We start from the raw sequence: 25,527 nt of genomic DNA on the forward strand, positions 1-25,527 counted from the left end.
ATATCTTTATATATATATATATATATATATATATATATATATATATATATATATATATATATATATATATATATATCTTTATATATCTCACCATAAGCCACCTTTCGATGGTTTAGAAAGTATAGTAATACCTATCAAGATATTTCAGAAAACCGTATCTTAATCCTATTATAAAGTAATTATAGTCCAGGGCGCATCTGTTTTGAGATGGACGTTGAGAGGTGACTCATATTTTTTTTGCAGAAATTGCTTGGAATTAACTCGTATAGTAATAATTGAGTTATCCTCCCACTCAAAAAGGTCCGGAACATTGTTTAAATAATCAAAATGTCAAAAAATGAAGGAAGAATTCGATTTTTTTCTTCGTTTTTCGATTATAACTTTAAAAGTATTTACTTCCGAGAAAAGTTGCACTAACATAAAAGTTGCATAATTAAATTTCCTACAATATACGAGTAGTTAAAAATTTTAAAAATTGTCACCCTTTTTGCAAAATAGCAATAATTGCGAAGAAACCAAAAAAAAAACAAGTATTCGCATTTTACGTTTTTCAACAATTTATGCTGCACTTAGGACCTTCATATTTTACCCAAGCAAACTTTACAATATAATACAATAATACTATAAATTTCATTAAAATCGATTCAATAGATTGTGCACAATAAATTTTGCAATCCCGCTTTCGCAAAAAAATTCATTTTTTTCAAAATGTTGCAGCACTCAAAATAAAGCAGATAGCAAGTTGAATTTTTTTTACATATAGAAGAATACTATACCTTTCATTTGCAAGTTAAAATCGGTTAACTACCACGGCGTCAGGATTTTTTTTAAATAATCATTAATTTTTCACCAAAATTTCTTCCAATCTTTATCTAATATATTATTTTCTTACTCTATATTTTGTTGTATTTTAATATTTTAATTCCACAAAAATCAAACTAATTTGATTATTGTTGGTGAAATATTGTTTAAACAATTGCATATGTTTAAAAATAATAAACTTTTATTCTCTAAGTTAAAATATATGAACAAAGAAAGTTTTTGCTAAAAAAAGTGTTATTTTAAAGGGCAGAGTAGGTATATGTTTTTATTTTGCAATAAACAAATTTATTTATTTATATTGAAATGTACTAAAATTAAAATTTATCAATTATTATCAAAGGTCATTGGAATGCCCAATCAGAGCAAACGTATCCGCTGTCCTGCGCGTAGCACCAAAAATTAATGTTTATTTAAAAAAATTCCTGATGTCGCGGTAGTTAACCGATTTTAATTTTGCAAATTGCAAATGAAAGGTACAGTATTCTTCTATATGTAAAAAAAATCAACTTCCTGTCTGCTTTATTTTCAGTCCTGCCACATTTTGAAAAAATGAATTATTTTTGCGAAAACTGGATTGCAAAATTTATTTTGCAAAATCTATTAAACTGATCTTAATGAAATTTACAGTATTGTTTTACTATATCATAAAGTTTTTCTGGGTGAAATATGAAGGTCCTAAGTGTAGCATAAATGGTTGAAAAACGTAAAATGCAAATATTTGTTTTTTATGTTTTTTTCTCAATTATTGCTATTTTGCAACAAGGTTAAACAATTTTTAAAAATTTTAACTAATCCTATATTGTAGGAAATATAATTACGCAACTTTTATGTCAATGCAACTTTTCTCGAAAATGAATACTTTTAAAGTTATAATCAAAAAACAAAGAAAAAAATCGAATTTTTCCTTAATTTTTTGAGATTTTGATTATTTAAACAATGTTCCGGACCTTTTTGATGGGAGGATAACTAACATATCATTATATGAGTTATTTTTAAGCAATTTCTGCAAAAAAATATGAGTCACCTCTCAACATCCAAATGTACTAATATTTTTACAGATGTGCCCTGGTCTATTTAGTATTTGAGTAGTATCGAGGTGGACATACTGAATAGCAGGTATAATAAATTAAAAGTACAATAGATTAAAATTTATTAATTTCTACCTGGACCGAAAACTTAACCACACCATTCAAATACAAATGACTTTGTAATAAGCTTAAGATTAAGGTTTTCTAGAATATCTAGGGATGTACTATATCGACACAAATTTCTTCAAGGTGTCGTGATGAGAACGTGGATGTCTTATTATAAGGGACGACTGTCTTGTCTGTTTGAAAAGGGACTGAACTTCTTTCAATCTTTATAAACAAAAAGCTTCGTTTTCGTGCTCCGTTTTTTTTTTGGTAATTTTCAAATTGGTGCGCGCTGAAAAAATTGCAATATCTCGGCCTCTATGGCATGCAGAAGCTTTATTTTTTTAAGTAGCGGAATCTCGATAAAATAATAAGAACTGTACTATGTTTACCCCCCGAAAAAATCAGTTAGTTAAATTTTTCCATAAAAAAGTTGAATTTTACTATTATTATGTAAGAAATATTTCAATTTTATTGATTAATGAATATTATTTATATCAATATACAATAATAATTATCATTAATACTTCTTGTCAAGTACAAAAAGATTCGTTTCAAAATTTATTTTAAAACTATTTATTCAGGGAGTGCAAAAACTACTTAAAAAATAAATCGTTTCATATTTTAATTTAAGTAAACACATTTGGAGTATAAATGCATAATTAATATTTTATATTTATATAAATAGTATATATTACTAATATTTAAATATTTCTTTTAGAAATAATAGTAAAATTAAATAAATTTTTATGCACAAAATTAATTTGCTTATTTTTCAGGAATTTTCTGATTTTTATGGGAGGTTTTAAGTAGCCCAGTTCTTATTATTTTCTCGAGCTACCCCAGTTTAAAAAGAATGAATGTACGGCGTGCCATATAAACTGAGATATTGCAATTTTTTCTAGCGAGCTTCAATTTGAAGTTATATTCTTAACAAAACGGAATTGGAAAAGTTCTCCCCACCACTTTTATAACCTTTTAGCCCTTTTTAGCCTTTCTTTGCTACATGTGCCATCTATACATTGGATCATAAAATCTAGATCTTCATTTATAATCTGTTCAATTTTCTCAGAGAAGAAAATCGAGGTTCCTCTAGGTCATAGGGTCATAGGTCATAGGTACTTACAAGCGCGTGACAAAAAAATCAAAGTAATTAAATTATCTTAAAACTGAAGCCTTGAAGAATTGATTGTGATCACTTTTTGGGCAAGTAGGTACAATTGTTTAAATAATCGCTTTCCGGGATCAACAAATTAAATCATTAGAAACTGTTTGGTCGATCTGGGTGAAATCTAACACACTTCAATAACTAATCAATTGCCATAATTCCATGTAGTTATATTACATGTCTACATGTCACCAAGCTATAAATTATGTAAAATTGGTTTAATTGATGATTCCTCATGTTTATGAGGTGAACTGGGGCACTGAACACACATTATACTCGGTTGTTCATTAAATAGTGAAAGCAGAGATAAATTTTATAGCGAAGTATTAATAACCAAATCTGTTTACCCACACAATTTAAATTATATACAACTAGTTCCATTTTATAAGTCTGATCGAAAAAAAAATAATAGAAAACAGAAAAAACACAAACTAAATTATACACATAAAAAGATACGTTAAAATTAAATAACAAAAAGAAAACAAACAAAAAGTTCACACACATTAACGTTTACCCTACTCACTGGCGTAGCTAGGGCCCCCTTGAAATATTCTAATAGAAAAAAATTGCAAATACAATAATGTAAACAAGAAACAATAAAAAACCAACTTGTGTAATAATTAATAATTAAATCCACTGTATTTAAATGTAATTAAATCGGCACGTGGCAAAATCTGTCAAGTTTTAACAGATTTTGATTTCTAATATCGAGAACAATATACAGTAGGTTTGGTGCAAATGTTTGGAATAAATTCGTGATTTCGTAAGCCAGCGACTTTAACCCTCGTAAAGCGGTGCTTAGATTCTTACGTAAACAACGGTGCAGGGTGCATTTGCACCCCATCTGTATATCCATTTTTTTATATGTGAACGTCTGGGAAATTGATTTGAAAGATAATTAGGACTTGTTTATTATAGTATGAAACATAATTTTACAAACAAAGTACCCATTTCTTCTTAAAAAAACTTATCGTTGCAAGATAAACACATGAAATTTTTCACAGAGTGAGCAACACAAAAATTTTACACATAATACAGTTATGTCGGGACTTTCGGTCTTTTTTCTCTGACATAAGTAACAACGACCTTGTCCCGTAGCTCTGTTAGCTTCAAGTGGAACACCAGAAACGTCCAATTAGGGATATGAAATTTTCATCATTTGCACAATACAGTCATTTTTCCAAAAATCACGTAAACGTAAAGCGTTTTAAATGCTGCAATGGCTGTAATGTGTTTTGAATTGAATTTAATGCGAATAAAAAAATGGACAAAAATCAAAAAAATTTATCAAAAAAGATAGGTGAGAAAAACGAGGTCTGGGGTGCAGCTGCACCCCGCACCGCCTTACGAGGGTTAAAGAAAAATCCTGAAACAGGTCGATTTTTATTTTTAAATTATGATTTTTTGACATAATATACATAATCCTAGTGACGTCATCCATCTGGCCATGATGATGTAATCAATGATTTTTTTAAGAGAATAGGGGTAATGTAATTCTCTATTCAGTAATATAAACATTAACATAATTATTTATACCGGCTGTCCAAGAAAAACATCTTTGAATTAAAATAATTGACACAAAAAGAAGAATGTCTGTAATTTATTTAATTCAAAATACATTCTACTGCTGTCAGAAAACAGAACAAAATGTTTTTCGATAAATAAACATTGCTTTTCGCTTAATTTCAACATTTGTTTGAACATTTAATTTAAGCGAAAAACAATGTTTATTTGTGAAATAAACATTTTTATCAGTTTGTTGACAGCAGTAGTATGTATTTTAAAATTAAATATGTTAAATACATTCTTCTTTTTGTGTTAATTAATTTACTTCAAAATAATGTTTCTTAGACACCCTGTATAAATAATTGTTATTGTTTATATTACTGAATATAGAATTAAATAACCTTTCAAATGAGCTAGCACACGAGCCCTATTCTCATTTCAAAAAATCATCGATAACGTCATCACGCCCAGATGGATGACGTCACTAGTATGCTATATATGTCAAAAAATCATAATTCAACAATAACAATCGACCTGTCTCAGGATTTTTCCTTAAAGTCGCTGGCTTACGAAATATCGAATTTATTCCAAACAGTTGCACCATACTGTACATAGGTAATCATATGTGTACACCATACTGTACATAGGCTACTAATTATGAATTTAAATTTGAACAAAAAAGCTTTTTGTTGTTTCAAAAAGTTTATAATATTCACTTTTACTGTTGTTTGCCGGACCTTACAGGGTGCATGCTTGTTTATTATTATTTATTTATTTATTTCTTAACCCCAATACGCCTGTACCTGTAGATATTTTCAAGAGCTCTACATTTTGCAGCCCTAATTGATTTACCCGCTATACGGAAATTATATAGGTCGTTCAGAAAATTAAACAATGTATCATGTTAGCTGGTTCAAATATTTCTTGAAATTTTGATAAGGTAGTCTCCAATATAACACACTAAAAATTAATTTTAAATTGGTCAAATGGATTTTTTTAGCCTCATCTTTACTCTCGTAGATGAAGAATCACAATATAGTAAACAATAATTAATACCAAACAAATTTCCTAATTATCAACAAACAATTTAAGTAAAATCCTTTATAAAAGGTATACAGTGGAACCCCGATAAGTCGGCCCCCGATAACCCGGAAGTGCGGCTAACCCGGACCGATTTTCATCAGAAAAACATTTATGTTAAAGACGATAAAAATGTATGTAATATAATACAAGAATAAAAAACTAGAATTTTGTTTTGCATCAAAATGAAAATACACTTTCGCGCCACATAATATTCATATCAGATCTTTTGTAGCTGGAATATTGTATGCGCCACTCATTTGTACGGCGTTTAGCGATTTTTTATTCTTGTATCAGGAGTTTTTCAAAGTTATTTATAAATTAAATGTATGAAGTTGAATGCAATGTTTCTCGATTACACGTTAAGCTTTATAAATTGTTGCCTTTGTCGCATTACCTCCCAAATGATCTAGTGTCCATCGAATGTACACTAGATTTTTTTCTATTCGAAATATATTGAAAAAAATATTGGGATGGCCGGTAAATAAACTCGGATTGCCCGTTGCCAGATCAAATTTAGCGGTAACCACTACAACTACATAAACCATTTCGGGAATAATCGGTTATTGGTTTATACTTTTTGGCTTAATACCTTCTAAACGGCTTAACCGATTTTGATCACTAAACACGACAACATGAGTTTGAAACGTATGGACAAGTAGTATCTGATGCATCTTAAGATCAAGTATGATAACTGAAGCTATTACAGGAATTATTGAGCTTGAAAAACCGTTTTTTTCCATAGATAATAGATTTGATCATACTTATGAAGCCTATAACTTAAAAATTAGAATTTTCTCGGATATGAGGTATACACCGTTAGATTCGTCTAGAGTCCTTCTACAAACGCTCAGTTATTGGCGCAATTCGTAGATTGAAATTTTGAGTAATTGTCGAAAAACCAAAATTTTCAAAGTTTAGTTTTTCAGTTTTTCGGCTATACTGAGCTGTGTGTATGTCTGATCGTGACGTCTTACACACCATTTGAAAGCTTAACTCAACACTATTGATTTGGTGTATTTTCGGTTCTCCTGTCTCTTCTTGAACCGAAAATATATACCCCCAAAAAATATGCCGTTTTGTACCTACCAAGTTCTATAGCTGGCTTATGGGTGGTCAAAAGTCACAAACTACACCGGTTCTGAATCGGCCCTGATCCCCTCTTCAAACACAGAAAAAAAAATTCAGATCGGTTTAACTTTTCCAGTCACATACATACATACATGCATATCCACAAACATTTTCCCTTTTTTAAATAGAAATTGAGTCATATTTCTGAGCTCGGTAACTTTTGAATGGTATAACCGATTTTCAAAATTAGACATGCGTTGGAAAGGTAATGAGCAGTACTATTAGAAGCCGCAAAGGTCGGACTTAAATTTTCGAAGTTTTTGGGAGTTTTGGGGACGAGAACGAAAAACAGACCCTAAATAGGTAGAGCCGTAAAATCCACACCCTTGGACCAAAATGGATGGTTGACATAGGAATGGGTGAGTCTTTTCCTGAACTTTAAGATGGGAGTTGGCCCAATTTTCAATTCAGTCAGATTTAGAAAATCGACAATTTCGTGTATATATTTATAGTGTCGCGTGTAGGGGGTGTGGATGTGCGCCACTGGCGAGAACTGCCGTTATCTTGTAATTATTTATATATGAGAGATACTGGGTATTTGTGTAATTTGAACTATACGATAGTAAAAATGACTCATGGCGCACGGCGTTCATTGTTTCGGATTATCGGAAACAACAGGCTCCTGTTATTCCTTTATTTATTTCAAACTGTCTTAGCATTGTTTAAAAACGACTAAAAGAATATTTAAAAAATTATATTTTAAACAATGGTTTTAGTCTCCACTGTTCGTAAATAACATAACATTGTTCCGATTGTGACGGTATTGTGTGTAACTAGTAGTCGTATTTCAATTATAACTGAGTTTATCTGTAAGTATACCGTATTTTATTAATTTTTACCATATTCCTCGATTAAGGAATATCGTAAATCCTTGATTTTTTGTAAGGACATTTATAAAATTAAAAGCAATATGATTGATATGACTAACAAGGATTGTGTCTTTAGAAAAAATGTGCAGATGATTGTTAAAACAAAATAAAATTAAAAATGATTACACAAATCACGTGTATAAACACTTCACAGACGTCAAACTTTTGATTTGTTTGGAAACTTTTTTGACGTTTTGACGTCACACTATCACGGTCCATTAAGTTGCGCAAAGATGATGTTTATCTACGATGAGGGTAGGCAAGCAACAATACTCGTGAATGAATTATGTTGCATTATAGAATCAATCAACTAAGAAAATTAATAATAAATCCTTTTGTGTTTGGCTACACCTAGGATTGGGAACGTATTTTGAGTCGATGTAAATTTCTTAGCTATTGAATTTGTTTAAATAGTTGATCGATGTTGAAATTTTTATATGAAATGCAAGAATAAAACACAGTAAGGGTGATGGATGTATAAAGTTATCTCAGTGAATCTAAAGAGTAGATATCATTAAACAAACACTCAGACTTAGGCGACTAATTCCTAAGGACCCAGACGGCTGAGAACCCCAAGGGTTTGACACCAAACCTTCAAAAGATGTGGCTGACCGTGGGCGAAGAGAGGGTGGAATAGAAAATGTATATGAAATAATTAATAAGAATGGAGCATGTATGGACCTTTGAAAGAAACAGTAAGACATATTGATTTGGTTGTAGTATGAATGAAGGTTGTGATGTAATGTAGTGTTATGTTAATGGCAGATTGAATAGATGGGGATTATTATCAACATTAACAAAAATGCCCTCAACATTTTTACCTTGTTATACTTATTCACTACCTTTTTTGTTTCAGGTGACGCGTGCCACCCATACGAACCATTCAAATGTCCAGGGGACGGCAACTGTATCTCCATCCAGTATTTGTGCGATGGGGCGCCAGACTGCCCTGACGGGTACGACGAAGACTCAAGGCTTTGTACGGCTGCCAAAAGACCGCCCGTGGAAGAGACGGGAAGTTTTCTTAAATCGCTTCTCCAAAGCCATGGTCCGAACTATTTGGAGAAATTGTTCGGAAGCAAAGCTCGAGATGCACTGAAACCACTAGGTGGAGTAGACAAAGTTGCAATAGCATTATCAGGTATGGGTATTATCTTATATTTTCATATCTTGGAATGTTGGTCATATGCTAAGTGGTCAGCTTCCTTAATTTATATTTCTCCATAAGTTTATATCTTTGGTCATACCAATATGAATCCTCTTTACCGACATGTCGTGTCTAAGCTTCTTTTCGCATGTCTAGCTTGGTCTTCTCCTACTCCTACTAGGAACTTGTAAATCAGCCATTCTTCGTATTGACTGATTACCATCTCGTCATTGAACATGTCCCATGCTCTCTAGTTTTGGCATCAATTCAATGAATTAATTGCCACCTTTAGACTTTCCATAATATACTCATTCTTAATTTTATCATTTTTTGTCACTTTCTTTTGTCATGCATCTCTATCTAGTACCCTAATACTCTGTACTACTAACCCTAGGTATTTAAAACTATTACTTTTCATAATCCTTTCACCCTCCAAAGTTGTCATTTTATTTGTAGTAACTCCATCTTTAAATTGACTTTCCAAATACTCTGTTTTTGTCCTACTAAATTCAGTACAACCTTTCAAGACCTTATCTCCACTGTTCCAGTTTTTGTTATAAATTCCATTCAGTATTTCCTACTAACACTACACGGAATGTTACCCTGTAGTATTCCGTGTAGTTCCTGTAGTTGTAGATCCAACACTAATAAGAATAAATCAGGATTAAGCACCGGGCCCTAACGAAATCCTACTTTCACATGAAACTGGTCAGTCTCTTCCACACCTGTCCTAACCTAACCTAACATTGCAACGTGATTTCCTCCGGAAAGTGGTGAGAATCTGAGTGGTCTCATTCTCAGTCTCTTCGACTCTAAATATTTACTTCTTGGAGACAATAAGACATCAACATCATCATATCACCCATAATCACACATACATCTGTCTCACATACGTGCAGGACAAATAAAAAGAGGATACAAATAGCTAACAGCCAATACTTAAGAGAGGTCGCAAAGTACCCCGCACAAACCTTATGGAAATTAGGTCCCAGTGGATTTCGTTCATACTTTGAAAAAATACTCTTTGTAGCATCCTGATAAAAAGTTCTCATGGGCACAACTCAATCGTATGAGGGATTTTCAAGATATAGAGGCACAAACTCGGAAAATTATAAGATTTACTGGGTTTTCCAATACCCGTGTTGAGCTGCCCCCCCCCTCCCACTTGCAAAAATTAAAAAACAAATAGCCCTGATTTATGAGCTCTCATATTCCGCAAATTAAAAATTTTGAGCTCGTTCCACTGAGCACGAATTTAATCGATTTTTGCGGCAGAATTACGAGCTATTTATGAGCTCTTGAAATGATATAGTTTCGATTTTAGAGCTCATCCCCTTCACCCCCAAACAACCCTTTAATTGGTTTAACTTAAGAGAAAAATGCTGAGAAAACTTAAAATATATCGTATTGCGGATATAATTCCTATAGCTTATATATTCTAAGAATAAACTATTAAATCACGTGCATTTCGATTATTGAGCTACAACCCCTTCGCAAGAAAACTATCCCATCTTCCCGGCTTAAGAGAGAGTTGTACTTAAAATGCATTAAATTAATTATTTAGCGACTACATAATAATATCATTTAATAATTTATGAGCACCCAAATTACGCGCATTTAGATAAGTAAATTGCAATGTATTTTGTACAGTGCAGTCACTGAAGGTAAAAATCAACGATTACCTTCAATTTCGGTGAACCTTCATCGATTTTCACGAAAATTGGTCAGTGGTTAGAGGATAGATCAGGAAACAAAGGTGACATGGTGCCACCTTGCGCCTTTACCCTGAGGGTGGATACCGCCCCTTCTCGGGGGTGAAAATTATTTTATAAAAAATAACTGCACAAATCAATAAAAGGACAAATTATAAGCAACATTTGTTATATAAAGTTATTAAAATAAGTCAATACTTTTTAAGTTATTAAAGATCAAAGATTTTAATTATTCGTGAAAAAAATGCATGTTTTGAAGCGGTTTTTCGTAAATCACTGAAAAACTGTAAGTTTTTACAAAAAAGTTAATAGTAGTTTAATTCGCATAGCTTATATTCTAAGAATAAACTCTTAAATCACGCGCATTTCGACTATTGAGCTACAACCCCTTCGCAAGAAAACCATGCCATATTCCCGGCTTAAGAAAGAGTTGTACTTAAAATAATTTAAATTAATTATTTGGCGACTACATATCGTTTAATAATCTATGAGCTCGCAAAATATACGCATCTCAATTATTGATTTGCAATTTTCTTTCTATAGTGCAGTCACTGAAGGTAAAAATCAACTATGACCTTCGATTTCGGTAAATCTCCATTCATTTTCACGAAAATTGGTGAGAAGATAGAGGATACCTCAAGAAACAAAATTAAGAATAACAACTTGCGGTTTTAGCCTGGAGTATATGTCACCCCTTCTCGGGGGTTAAAATTACTTTATTAAAAATAACCCCACAAATCGAGAGAGGGACAAATTCTAATCAAAATTTGTTATATAATGTTACTAAAATAAATCAATACTTTTTGAGTTATTAAAGATCAAATATTTTAATTTTTGTGAAAGAAAATACATGATTTAAAGCGATTTTTCATAAATAACTCAAAAACTGTAAGTTTTTACAAAAAAGTTTTCAGTACTTAGAAATACCTATCAAATGAGCTCCAGAAAAAGTTGATAGCATCAAAATCTATACTCCAAAAATTTTTCCAAAAAAATGAATATTTTTTTAATAACTCTGTTAATTTTTATATCAGGCACATCCAACTATTTGAACGGTAATTCCAAGAGCTATAACACTGTATTACATTTAATCTTTCAAATACTTTATTTTTTTAGGATAGTAGTAAAAGGCTCCTGTTACATTGTTCTCGTAGTAAAATTTAGGCTTAAACGTTTCTATCTTCGTTATTTTGATTCATACAGAAATCAAAAGACAAGTAAAATCTTTGCTAATAAAAAAAACTCAAATTTCATAACTTAACATAAAATTTTCACCCATTTTGGTTTATTTTTATAAATATCTATTTATTAACAATAAAATCGTTTTCTATTACTTCCATTTAGCGCGACTATGATATAGTCAAAATATTACTCTTAGATAATGTCAAAGATTACCACTGTTGCCAAAGTTTATGATACTATCTCCCGAAGTTATATTTTGTTGCTACCTGTTGATCGCTACTGTTTACTCTTAATATTAATAGTACAACTTGCGCAATTTAAAAAAGGTGGTTTAAAAGGTTTTTTAAGATTTAATTTAAACTGTATTATTGCATTTTTATCACGTTTGTAGAAAAAACAAATTTATGTAACGGTATAATATTTTCGCTAAGAATTTTTAGACATTCCTCTCGAGTGTAGACAACCAGTTCTACCTTTTACGGGTCATAGGTTTCATGGTTTCAGCAATTAACAAAAATATTGTATTTAATAAATTTATAACGTTTGTAGAAAAAATATTGTATGATATACGTGTTAAAAAGTACATTTTTAAGGCACTCATGTGAATTGCAGAATTCGTTTCGATCATTCTGCAAACTTTCACATGCGTGCCTTAAAATTGTATTTTTAACACTTATATCATAAGTAACTATTAAGTACAACTCTCTCGTAAGCCGGGAATATGGGATGATTTTCTTGCGAAGGGGTTGTAACTCAATAGTCGAAATGCGCGTGATTTAAGAGTTTATTCTTAGAATATAAGGTATACGAATTAAACTACTATTAACTTTTTTGTAAAAACTTTTTCAGTGATTTACGAAAAACCGCTTCAAAACATGCATTTTTTTCACGAATAATTAAAATCTTTGATCTTTAATAACTTAAAAAGTATTGACTTATTTTAATAACTTTATATAACAAATGTTGCTTATAATTTGCCTTTTATTGCTTTGTGCAGTTATTTTTTATAAAATAATTTTCACCCCCGAGAAGGGGCGGTATCCACCCTCAGGGTAAAGGCGCAAGGTGGCACCATGTCACCTTTGTTTCTTGATCTATCCTCTAACCACTGACCAATTTTCGTGAAAATCGATGAAGGTTCACCGAAATTGAAGGTAATCGTTGATTTTTACCTTCAGTGACTGCACTATACAAAATAAATTGCAATTTACTGATCTAAATGCGCGTAATTTTGGAGCTCATAAATTATTAAATGATATGTAGTCGCCAAATAATTAATTTAATGCATTTTAAGTACAACTCTCTCTTAAGCCGGGAAGATGGGGTAGTTTTCTTGCGAAGGGGTTGTAGCTCAATAATCTAAATCCACGTGATTTAATAGTTTATTCTTAGAATATATTAGCTATAGGAATTATATCCGCAATACGATATATTTTAAGTTTTCTCAGCATTTTTCCCTTAAGTTAAATCAATTAAAGGGTTGTTTGGGGGTGAAGGGGATGAGCTCAAAAATCGAAACTATATCATTTCAAGAGCTCATAAATAGCTCGTAATTCTGCCGCAAAAATCCGTTCAATATTCCTATTTTTAAGTAGTGGACTGTCAGTGGAACGAGCTCAAAATTTTTAATTTGCGGAATATGAGAGCTCATAAATCAGGGCTATTTGTTTTTTTATTTTTGCCAATGGGGGGGCGCTGCTCAACACGGGTTATTCCAATTCCCTGAGTTACTGGTGATCTGGCAACATGTAGAAGTTTGGATCAAGTAAAAGTACTAGTAGTCTAGGATTTTTACCTGGCTATCCAATGGCGACCTTTACTTTGACCTTGACCTTCAAAGGACGTCATATTCGAGAGTTTCGAGGGTTTTCGGCATTAAATTGATATAAACAGATTACTCATGGGTCTTTTGGATCGCTAAACACGAATATGCCATCACAATTGACCTCCAGAGGACATGGTGACCAGGGCCACTGCAAGGGACGTCATCTTCTAGAGTTTCGATGGTTTTCGGCATTTAATTGGTGCAAATGAATTACTGGAGGGTTTTTTGAGGTCGCTAAACACGAATATGCCACCAGAACCGACTACCGGAGCACCTGGTTTCCAAGATCAGTGAAAGGGGCTCCTGAAGTTTCGAGGGTCTTTGGTACTACATTAATGCAAACGGATTAGTTATAGGTTTTTGGGTTGCTAAACACGAATACGTGATCAGCACAGACACAGGAGCACCTGGTGCCTAAGAGAAGTTATCTTCTGGAGTTTCGAAGGAAACAAATGGAATTACTCTTAGCTTTTTAACTCCTAGAAGATAGCCTGTCTTAGGCACCAGGTGCTCCTGTGTGTGCTGATCACGTATTCGTGTTCAGCAATCCCAAAAACCTATAACTAATCCGTTTGCATTAATGTAGTACCAAACACCCTCGAAACTCCAGGAGCGCCTTTTTCATTGACCTTGGAAACCATGTGCTCCGGGAGTCGGTTCTGGTGGCATATTCGTGTTTAGCGACCTCAAAAAACCTTCCAGTAATTCATTTAAGTCAATTAAATGCTGAAAACGATCTAAACTCTAGAAGATGATGTCCCTTGCAGTGGCCCTGGCCACCACGTCCTCCGGAGGTCAATTCTGATGGCATATTCGTGTTTAGCGATCCAAAAAACCCATGAGTAATCTGTTTATATCAATTTAATGCCGAAAACCCTCGAAACTCTAGAAGATGACGTCCGTTGAAGGTCAAGGTCAAAGTAAAGGTCGCCATTGGATAGCCAGGAAAAAATCCTAGACTACTAGTACTTTTCCTTGATCCAAACTTCTACATGTTGCCAGATAACCAGTAACTCGGGGAATTGGAATACCCAGTAAATCTTATAATTTTCCGAGTTTGTGCCTCTACATCTTGAAAATCCTTCATACGATGATTGAGTTGTGCCCATGAGAACTTTTTATCAGGATGCTTCAAAGAGTATTTTCCCAAAGTATGAACAAAATCCACTGGGACCTAATTTCCATAAGGTTTGTGCGGGGTACTCTGCCCAAATACTTAGCTGAACACGACCTGTTTAGAGATTTGAAGCAAGTAAAGGAAAAGTCGGAATAAAATTCGCTGAACTAGAAGTCCATCCAGATCCTACGAGAGATATTAGGGTATGATGTATTCCGTAGATAGAAGCACAGAAGACACATACATAGATGGAAGCACAAGTGTTAGCAAATATCTAAATAACATAAAAAAGACTAGATAATGCCATAGCTCTAGCAGAAAAAACAACAAGTACTAATCACGGAAATACAATCGCCAAACAATTAATAATGCAGTCTCAGACACTCTCTCCAAAGAAAAAACAAAAAACAAAGAAAAAACGACATAAAGGCATCATATGAGGGAGCTTTTCTCGGGACTCATATATTAGATTTATTATGATAATGATGTGGATCTTGGTACTGGGGGTTGTTACCCCGATGATGGGGTTGATTAAGTTGAAACACTATTTCCCAGAATATATTTATTTAGAACACTAAATACGACAGTAACTAGTTGATGGAAAACGTATCTGATCTAACCAAGTCGATGTCTGAATAATGAATAATCCCTTCTTTACTTTCTCCGTATCTATAAATAAATCGTAATTGTTTTGTTATGATTGACTACACCTGAATGTGACCGTGAAAATACTACTAGTAACATAATTGCTGACTCCGTTGCTTTCAAAACGACTGGCCTACATTGCAGAAGCAATGTCACCCATTTACGTAATGTAAACAGTACATGTAAATAATATTTGTTCGAGACTTTAAAAATTAAATCGATATGGATTACTCTTATTTTTGGATGCTAATATAAATCCTGTACAAGTTGTACCTATTCCCTGTACATTTCATATTCTCATATTCATTAACCATTGCCTTTGCTTTTGTCGTTTATCATTAAATTTGTTCGCACATCCGAGGTGATATTTAGTCTTTTTCTTCCTCTTCACGTGCCATATCAGAATTATCCGAAGTTGACGATAACATGGAAGTATTGTCCTGCATTTGTTATCAGAGTCCATTCGCGAATGTTTTTTAACCAAGAAACTTGTTTTCTTCCTACACTTTTACGGCCTTCCATTTTACCTTTAAAGATCACTTGTTGTAGAATTCTATATCGATTCCCCCGCATTATATGTTCCAGATAAAACATTTTCCGGCATTCCGGTGTTTAACATTCCTTAGCAATTCTCTATCTATGTTAACCCTCCTTTGTATATCAAGTTTGAAAAGTACTCAACCAATAGCACTGGGCGATCACTCTTAATGTAAAAATTCTGTTCAACAGAAATGCTTAGTGTTTATGGTTTGAAATAAACAGATAACGTTTGTAATAAAAAAAATCCTCCTTAGTAGTTCCTCATTCATTTTTCTTGATGTTCAAGGCATCTTTAGCATCCGTATATGAATCCACATTTCCAATGCTTCAATTCTGTTTATGCTTAATACTTTTAATGTCCAAACTTATACACCGTACAAAAGTACAGACCAAATATAGCACTTAACCATTCATTGTCTTAGTTCTAAACTGACATGATTCATTTTCTCTAGTCTTTTTAGTAAGTTGGATTTTTATATATAGGGTGAGGCAGATGACTGGCCTATTAGAAATATCTCGAGAACTAAAGGCAACAGAATCATGACAGTTGGAATAAAGGGGTTTTGAAGGATGATCTATTAAATGAAAGTATTTTCATCTCTTTGCAACTTCCGGTTATACCGGAAGTTGCTTATAACTTCGTTTTTTTAAATGGGGTACCCTGTATATTTTTACATTTTTGTATTCTCCTCAATATTTTCTTTCTTAAAATATGAGGTTTTGTAATATTATACAGGGTATTTTAAGAGATATTTACGTTTTTTTATTAATTTCGTAGCAACATTTACACCCTGTAGAATTGTAATAGTTTGACTTTAAAAACTCTGCTTACGTTCAAGTGATTTTTAGTATAGTCTACTATTGTTAAGAATCATTAGTATAGCTAATTTTGAAATTTTAGTATACAGAGTTGGTCGAAACTCGGAATCAATATTTTCTGAGTTTTCTTAAATGGAACACCTTATATTTTAGTATTGTAATGAAATGATATTTCATGGTACTTTTTTTATTTTATAAGTATTCCCTATACCTAACTGCTTTCATTTGTGAGTTATTGGTGATTCAAGCTAAACATTAATTACAACAAAAAATACGTAAAATTTTATCAGGTTGGCCGTGAAATTATTAAATCACAAATAATTTTTCAGAAATAAATACATATTAATCCAGACTGATCCTTAAAATTACCAATAATGGTTTAGCTATCAAAATACCTACTTGATTAAGATTGTTGGTCCGATTAACAATTAAGCACAAATTAAAGCAGTTACGTATAGGGAATGCTTAAGAAATAAAAAAGTACTATAAAATATCATTTCATTACAATACTAAAATACAGGGTGTTCCATTTAAGAAAACTCAGAAAATACTCATTCCGAGTTTCGACCAACCCTGTATACTAAAATTAAAAATTTAGCTATACTAATGATTCTTAACAATAGTAGACTATATTAAAAATCATTTGAACGTAAGCAGAGTTTTAGATGTCAAACTACTACAATTCTACAGGGTGTGAATGTTGCTACGAAATTAATAAAAAAACGTAATTATCTTTTAAAATACCCTGTATAACATTACAAAACCTCATATTTTAAGAAAGAAGACGTCGAAGAGAATCCAAAAATGTAAAAATATACAGGGTGTCCATTTAAAAAAACGAAGTTATAAGCAACTTCCGGTATAAACGGAAGTAGCAAATAGATGAAAATATTTTCATTAAACAGACGACTCTTCAAAATCCCTTAATTTAAATTTTCATAATTCTGTTGCCTTTAGTTCTCGAGATATTTCTAATAGGCCCTTTATTTGCCTCACCCTGTATATAACAGCTCCTTTATTCGAACTTTGGTATGTATGTATGTATGTATGTATGTTCTACAGCCACTGCCGCTTTCCGCATTTCGGAATGGGACGTTTCGATGCCGCCGGTTCATCGCCGGCCGTTTCGATGCCGCCGGTTCATCGCCAGTCCATTTCATCGCCGTCATATCTCGCATTTCCTAGAATTCCTAATTAATACTAAAAATAACTAATAATTGTAACTGTCGAAAATTCGGAAATATATCAGATAGCGATTAATTGACTGGCGATGAATCGGCCGGCATCGGCATCGAACTGGCGGCATCGAAACGGCGGCGATGAAACGTCCTAGACCCCCGCATTTCGATCGCCATCTTTTTCTATCTCTCCAGGTCTCCATAACACCTTGTATTCAAGACTTGACTGGTCTTCCTCGTTTCGTTCTATTACTTGGATTATATTCCATAGCTTTTTTTGGTCATCTGTTGACGTCCATCCGCTGCACGTGTCCATATCATAGTAACTTATTCTTCTTCTACGGCACTACAGCCCAAATTGAGCCTTGGCCTCCTTTATTTTTTGCCTCCACCCTTGCTTGTCTGTGGCTGCTCTTCTCCATACACGGACTCCTAAAAGGGCTTGTGCGTCGCTGCTTACTGTGTCTTCCCAGCGCTTTCTTGGCTTTCCAATCGGTCTCTTTCCCTGCATTATACCATTCAGTGCTCTTTTTGGTAGCCTATCCTCTCCAATTCTTATCACATGTCCAGCCCATTGCAATCTTTGTATTTTAATGAAGTCTGACAGGGTGCTTCCTTATAAAGTTGATAAAGTTCGTTGTTGTATCGACTTCTGAAGATTCCGTTTTCCCTCACAGGTCCTAGTATTCTCCTCAGTACTTTCCTTTCGAATATGTCGAATTTGTTTTTGGATGTTTCTTTCAGGACCCAGGCTTCACTGTCATAGCATGTTATTGGTCGAATTAAAGTTTTATAGATTCTCATCTTTGTATTTCGGTGGACACTTTTAGACCGAAATATATGGGAGAGGGTAAAATAAGCTCTGTTTGCCTGCGTTATTCTCTTCCGTATTTCTCCATCTTCTGATCCGTCGGCATATATTTATGTATGTAAACTTTCCAACCGTTTCAATGTCATCTTCATGTATAATGTTTTGTGGGACTATATTTCTTCTCGTCCGAGTCATTATTTTTGTTTTTTCTGTGTTAATTTCCAGACCTAGCAATTTTGTTTGTGTTTTTAACTCTGGGTATGTTTCCTGTGCTCCTATTGATGTTCTACTCATAATATTAATATCATCGGCATAAGCGGCCAGTTGAACCGTTCGGTTGGTCAGTAGGTTTTCTCGTCCAGTTTGCATTTGCCTAACCGCATACACCAGTGCCAGGTTAAACAATGTTGGGGCCAGCCCATCTCCCTGCTTTAGTCTCTGCGAAATTTTGAAAAAGTCTGTCCGGTGGTTTTGTATTCGTACACATGCCTGAGTTTCATCCATTGTGGCTTTAATGAGTCTTATTAGCTTGTGTGATATTGCCAATTCAGCCAATATATAGTATAGTTTGTTCCTTTTGACTGAGTCGTATGCCAGTTTGAAGTCTACAAACACGTTGTGAACATCAATATCGTGTTCCCATGATTTGCTTAAGATCTGTTTGACTGTAAATATTTGATCCAATGTCGATCTTCCCCGTCGGAAGCCCGTCTGATACTCTCCAATAATATTTTCTGCTAGTGGTTGGAACCGCTGGTTTATAATATACGTGAGGACTTTATATGCTGTACATAGTAGAGAGATTCCACGGTAGTTTTTGCACTGGAGTTTGTCTCCTTTTTTATACACTGAGCGGCACAAAAAATGGCCACCCCACACAATGGGTAATTTTTGATGTCGTGAATTTTCTAAATCTGTTGTCCGATTTAAGTGATTTTTTTAACATTTTATAGCCTTATTCTTTAACAATGTCGCTGTAATAAAATTATTGCTAGAGAGGTAAATGATCATTGTATACCGGGTGTACCAATCAAACTGTGTTTTATTCTCAAAGTTCACCACACCCTGTGTAATATTCTAGCATTTATAAAATATTGAAATTAAAACCCAACTATAGCCGCAGGTTTTCTTAACATTCTGTTTTTTTATTCATTCGCTTATGTTGGATAATACAAAAGTTAGGTACTTTAACAACTAGCCATGTTCTTCAATAATACAGGGTGTTTTTAAATAAGTGCGACAAACTTTAAGGGGCAAATCTGCATAAAAAATAATGGCCGTTTGCTTTATAAACACATGTCGGCAAATGCTTCGTTTTCGAGATACTGGATGTTGAATTATTTTCTTACAAACTGACGATTTATTTATTGCTCTAAAACCGGTTGAGATATCAAAATGAAATTTGGTAGGTTTTAAGATACAGTTATTGCACATTTTTTGATATGCAATTAAGGATTTTATATTCTCCATTGGCGCGCATACGGGTAATATGACGGGTAATATTACCCGCATGCACGCCAATGGTGAATATAAAATTCTTAGTTGTATGTCAAAAAATGTGCAATAATTGTATCCTAAAACCTACCAAATTTCATTTTCATATCTCAACCGGTTTTAGAGCAATAAATAAATCGTCAGTTTGTAAGAAAATAATTCAAAATCCAGTATCTCGAAAACGAAGCATTTGCCGACATGTGTTTATAAGCAAACTGCCATTATTTTTTTATGCAGATTTGCCCCTTAAAGTTTGTCGCACTTATTTAAAAACACCATGTATTAATGAAGAACATGGCTAGTTGTTAAAGTACCTAACTTATTTATTATCCAACACAAGCGAATGAATCAAAAAACAGAATGTTGAAAACCTGCAGCTAAAGTTGGATTTTAATTTCAATATTTTATAAATGCTAGAATATTACACAGGGTGTGGTGAACTTTGAGAATAAGGCACAGTTTGATTGGTACACCCGGTATACAATGATCATTTACCTGTCGAGCAATAATTTTATTACAGCGATATTGTTAAAGAATAAGGCTATAAAATGTTAAAAAAATCACTTAAATCGGTCAACAGATTTAGAAAATTCACGACATCAAAAATTGCCCATTTTGCGGGGTGGCCATATTTTGTGCCGCTCAGTGTAGATCGGGCATACTATACTTTTCTTCCAGTCGTTGGGTATTTTCTCTTCTTGCCATATGTCTTTGATGAGCGCGTGGATGTGACTTGCTAGGTGGTCGCCACCTACCTTATACAGTTCTGCTGGTATTTCGTCAACTCCCGGAGCTTTATTGTTTTTCTGGGCCTTAATAGTTTCGAGAACTTCCTCTATAGTTGGAGCTTCTACTTCATCATCTACTTCATTCTTTTCTACGTAGTTCATACCCATTTCATCTTCCATGTCTACTTGTGTTCCAAGTAGGGTCTGAAAATAATGCTTCCAGGTTTCTGTGACTTTCTGTTGGTCACTGATTATTTGCCCACTTTCATCTTTACATAGACTTGTTTGAGATTTATACCCACTTCTTGTCTTTTTTAGGTATTCGAATGCCCCTCTAATTTCGTTGTTTTTGAAATTTTCTTCCATTTTTTCTATTTGTCTATTTTCATAGGCTCTCTTTTTCTTTCTACATATCTTGTCTGCTTTCCGTCTTGCGACTTCAAATAATGTTCGTCTTTCCCGTGTTCTTCTTGTTATGTACATTTTGTGTACTTCATTTCTTTCCTCTATTGCTTGTCTGCACTCGTCATCAAACCATGCTCCTCTTCTATACTTTTTCTTGTTTCCCAGGGTGGACGCTGCTGCTGTCAGTACTGCTGTTTTGATATTACTCCATTTGCCCTCTATGGAATGCAGTTCTAGCATCCTTAACTCATTTACGACTTCTTGTTCGAACTTCTCTTTACATTCCTGGATCTTCAGTTTTTCCAGGTCCAGTTTGTCTGTTCTTTGTTGTCTTTCGTTTCTTTCTCTGTTAACTCTGCATCTAAATTTGGTTTGTAGTAAAAGATGGTGTGATCCACAGCATGCTCCTCGTCGTGTTCTCACATCGGATATACTACTGGCTGCCCTTTTGTCTATCAGCACATGGTCAATTTGATTGGTTGTGATTCCATCTGGTGAAATCCATGTCATTTTATGTATGTCTTTATGTGGGAAGCATGTGGAACTTATAATATGTTTTACTGGTGGCAAAATTTATCAAAAACTCCCCATTCCCGCTTGTTTCATTGTGCAGTGAGTGTTTTCCTATTGTGCCATAGAACTGCGGCTCCTTGCCTATTTTAGCATTCATATCACCCATTATAATCTTGATGTCATTTTTTGGCGCATTATCATATACTATCTCCAGCTGTTTGTAGAAGCTTTCCTTTGTATGTTGCTCTTGTTCTTCTGTTGGGCAGTGAATGTTTATCATTGTTAGGTTGAAGAAGTGGGTGCAAAAAAAGAAGTGGGTTGAGTGGGCTCAACTTGCATATCCTTTCACTGACTGCCTGGAAGTCTATGATTTTTGACTTAAAATCATTATCCGCCACAAATGCAACTCCACATTCTTTGCTTCCTTGTTCCTTTCCACTATATAGAATTGTGTGCGTTTTAGTGTCCCTGACACCTTTCCCCAGCCATCTTGTCTTCTGAAGAGCAGTAATCATGAGCTTACATCTTTTTAGTTCTTGCAGAAGTGCGGTTTGAGCTCCTGGTCTATTTAATGTCCTCACATTCCAGTTTCCAAATGTACAGTATATGTTTCGTAGCTTCAGCCGTTTTCGCAAGTTCTGTCCTGTATTCCGAGGCAAATGTTCAGGTTTCGTAACAGTGTGTTTTTTTTTTCGGGAGTGGGTTGTCAGCCCACTTCCCAACCTTCCTCCTTTATCCGGGCTTAGGACCGGCAGTGGTGACTGCTGAGCTACTCGATCCACCCATTCGTCACCACAGGCGAAGTTAATGCTTCAATTCTGTTTATGCTTAATACTTTTAATGTCCAAACTTATACACCGTACACAAGTACAGACCAAATATAGCACTTAACCAATCGTTGTCTTAGTTCTAAACTGACATGATTCATTTTCTCTAGTCTTTTTAGTAAGTTGGATTTTTATATATAACAGCTCCATTATTCGAACTTTGGTATGTATGTATGTATGTCCTACAGCCACTGCCGCTTCCCGTATTTCGATCGTCATCTTTTTCTATCTCTTCAGGTGTCTCCATCAATGGCTCTGTCTATCATGGTTTCCATGACACCTTGTATCCAAGACTTGGCTGGTCTTCCGCGTTTCCTTCTATTACTTGGATTATATTCCATAGCTCTTTTTGGCCATCTGTTGACGTCCATCCACTGCACGTGTCCATACCATATTAACTGTCTAGTTTATATTCTATCCGAAGTTTTATGTACTCTATCTGTTTTTCTTCTAATTTCAGTATTAGGTATACGTTTTGCTCTTGATCTACAACAAGTTCTTCTCAGGTAATCCATTTCAACCGTGTCAACTGTTTTCTTTCCTTTTGCTGTCATTTGCCAACATTCTGCTTCATATGTAAGAATGGGCTCTACAATTACTTTGTAGATTTTAGTTTTCAAAGTAGCTCTGTTGGACCAAAGTATCGCATTCAGAATTAGAACACTCTTCCTGCGTTGTTGCACTCTATAATCGATATCTCGTTCCGTTGTTCCTTTACTGCAGATAATTCTTCCCAAATATTTGTATTCGTAGCACCTTTTCATTTGTCTAATTTGAAGCGTTTTACCTGTCTGCTCTAATGGGATCAAGGAAAGACTATCTATAGAGATACTGGGGAGTCGAAATGGGGCTAGCAGAAGGAACAGACACGCAAACCTTCATGCGAACGGCAGCTCATTTTTTGTGCGGTGGCAGGTCGTAGATTCGTTGGGAGGGGTAGGAGGGTTTAAAGAAGACTAAACTACATAACCAAATAAGCAAAGGATACTTACACAGACTTGAGGACTTTCCTACTATTTAAACAAATTGGGACGCCGTTTGAAAAATCCTCAAATTCTCATATCGAGTACTTACTGGAAAGCAACTGGGGGACATTCATCGTAGATTCCTCATTGGGGTTATAGTGGGCTACAAATTATCATCATTTGGCTTCTATGCCATTATATTTTCTTCTGTTCTAAAACTTATTCACTTGTATTAGATATCTGTTAATAATTTTCTTAAATAAAGAGGTTACAGAAATAAAGATGTGTACATTTTATAATGTTTATTTAAACCTTAATACCTTTTTATTTTTATTGAGAATAGACACATTCTCAAACCAGAAATGAATAATAATAACAAAATACATGATTTTACAATTTTTAACCTTATTTTTAGCAGTGTACCAAAACAAAAATTTGACATGGCTGTCAAATGTCACTGCCATCTAATATTTACTTTACATAATATATTTTCCATGTTGAAAACAAACATTTTTAATTATGTAAAACCTTTACCAATAATATCCACTTGTGAATTATTTAAAATAAACATTATCATACCTTGTTAAAACAAAAATCCATGTCACAACACTTGGAACTTCAAAATTTTCCATTCAGACGGGGCTGGGAGGGGAAGATATTCAAATCATTACAAAACTGGATAAAATCGATACCAAATAATATCATCTGGGCATTTCTTACTGGAACATGAACAAATCAAAACATCATAAAAATAGCAACAGCTACATAAAGGACAGGAACCAGGAAACCACGCACTTCTTTTACCGGCAAATCAAACTGCATAACAATAGAACTGTTTCACAATAATATATCCATTAAAATGCCGTGAAACTATTGTCATTATATTCCTTGACATGTTAGAAATCCATTAGTTCTTTTACTATAAGAAGAAAACCATTTTGGCCGGCAAAGTGCGACTTTTTGAGTTCTAACAAAAAGATGCTTACAGAGCTGATGTACTTTTAGAACTAACTTTACATCGTCACGTCTCTCTCGCGTCCAAACGATGCATTTCTTCTCGATCTTCGGCCAAAACTATTGACCAATCCTCAACTACAACTCAAGGATCTTTCAAAATGCAGACCAATAATAACATGGGATTTTTAGCGCTCAAAACTTAAAGGAAAAACACTGAACCTTTTAGAGGAATCATTCTCGAATAATGGATGTTTTCAATAACAATCTACGTAGTTGGTTATTGCTACACAAATAAATAGGAAATTTCCTAACCTTTACAATGCGAACAGGAGCGGCTTAGGAAATTTTAAAGATATATAAACTCGCAAAATATATTAAAAAAATTAATATTTTTCTTGGGATAGGATTAAAATTAATGGATATTTTTTATAAAATATTGTAGTAGAAATCCATCTGCTACAATAGCCTCCTCGGAAGAGAGGAAACTGGATTACCAATTCAGTTTTCGATAACTACAAAAATCCAACATTGACATCTTGGGTGTGACAGGACAACAATACAAAAATATTTAAATAATGGCTAGTGGGGATTAAACAAAAACAAAACATCATTGTTAGGGAGTGGGCTAGCGTGCCATCAATCGCCAGACTCTTTAAAGTCGAGTAGACTTAAATGTTTAAAGACTCTACTGAGAACTGTAGGTGACAAGAGTTTCTGTGTCTTGGGAAAGAAATAATCTTGTGCCCTGTGTGGACCTCGCTGACATCCACTGCAGTAACACAAGTGACATATATACTATATATACCATATAGCAGGGCAGACACAGCCTCATCACCTCGTTGCCTAACTAGGATTGGTTTCTTTCTTTCAAAAACTAAAAAAATCTTTCTGAGCTCTTGGCTCAGCAGATAGGCATCTGCTTAAACTCTAAACACCTAGCGAGTTTAACGGAA

The 25,527-nt window shown here is 33.9% G+C and overlaps 1 protein-coding gene across 1 annotated transcript in view; it reads left to right on the top strand.

Moving 5' to 3' along the window:
• LOC126893351 (IDLSRF-like peptide) overlaps window positions 1-25,527 on the top strand; it is a 204,165-nt gene that overhangs the window by 170,372 nt on the left and 8,266 nt on the right. Inside the window, exon 2 of the mRNA XM_050663435.1 lies at window positions 8,566-8,850. Coding sequence (XP_050519392.1) covers window positions 8,566-8,850 — 285 coding nt within the window. The remainder of the gene's footprint in view (window positions 1-8,565; window positions 8,851-25,527) is intronic.

This window comes from Diabrotica virgifera, chromosome 10 (genome assembly GCF_917563875.1).
Source record: "Diabrotica virgifera virgifera chromosome 10, PGI_DIABVI_V3a".
Taxonomy (NCBI): domain Eukaryota; kingdom Metazoa; phylum Arthropoda; class Insecta; order Coleoptera; family Chrysomelidae; genus Diabrotica; species Diabrotica virgifera.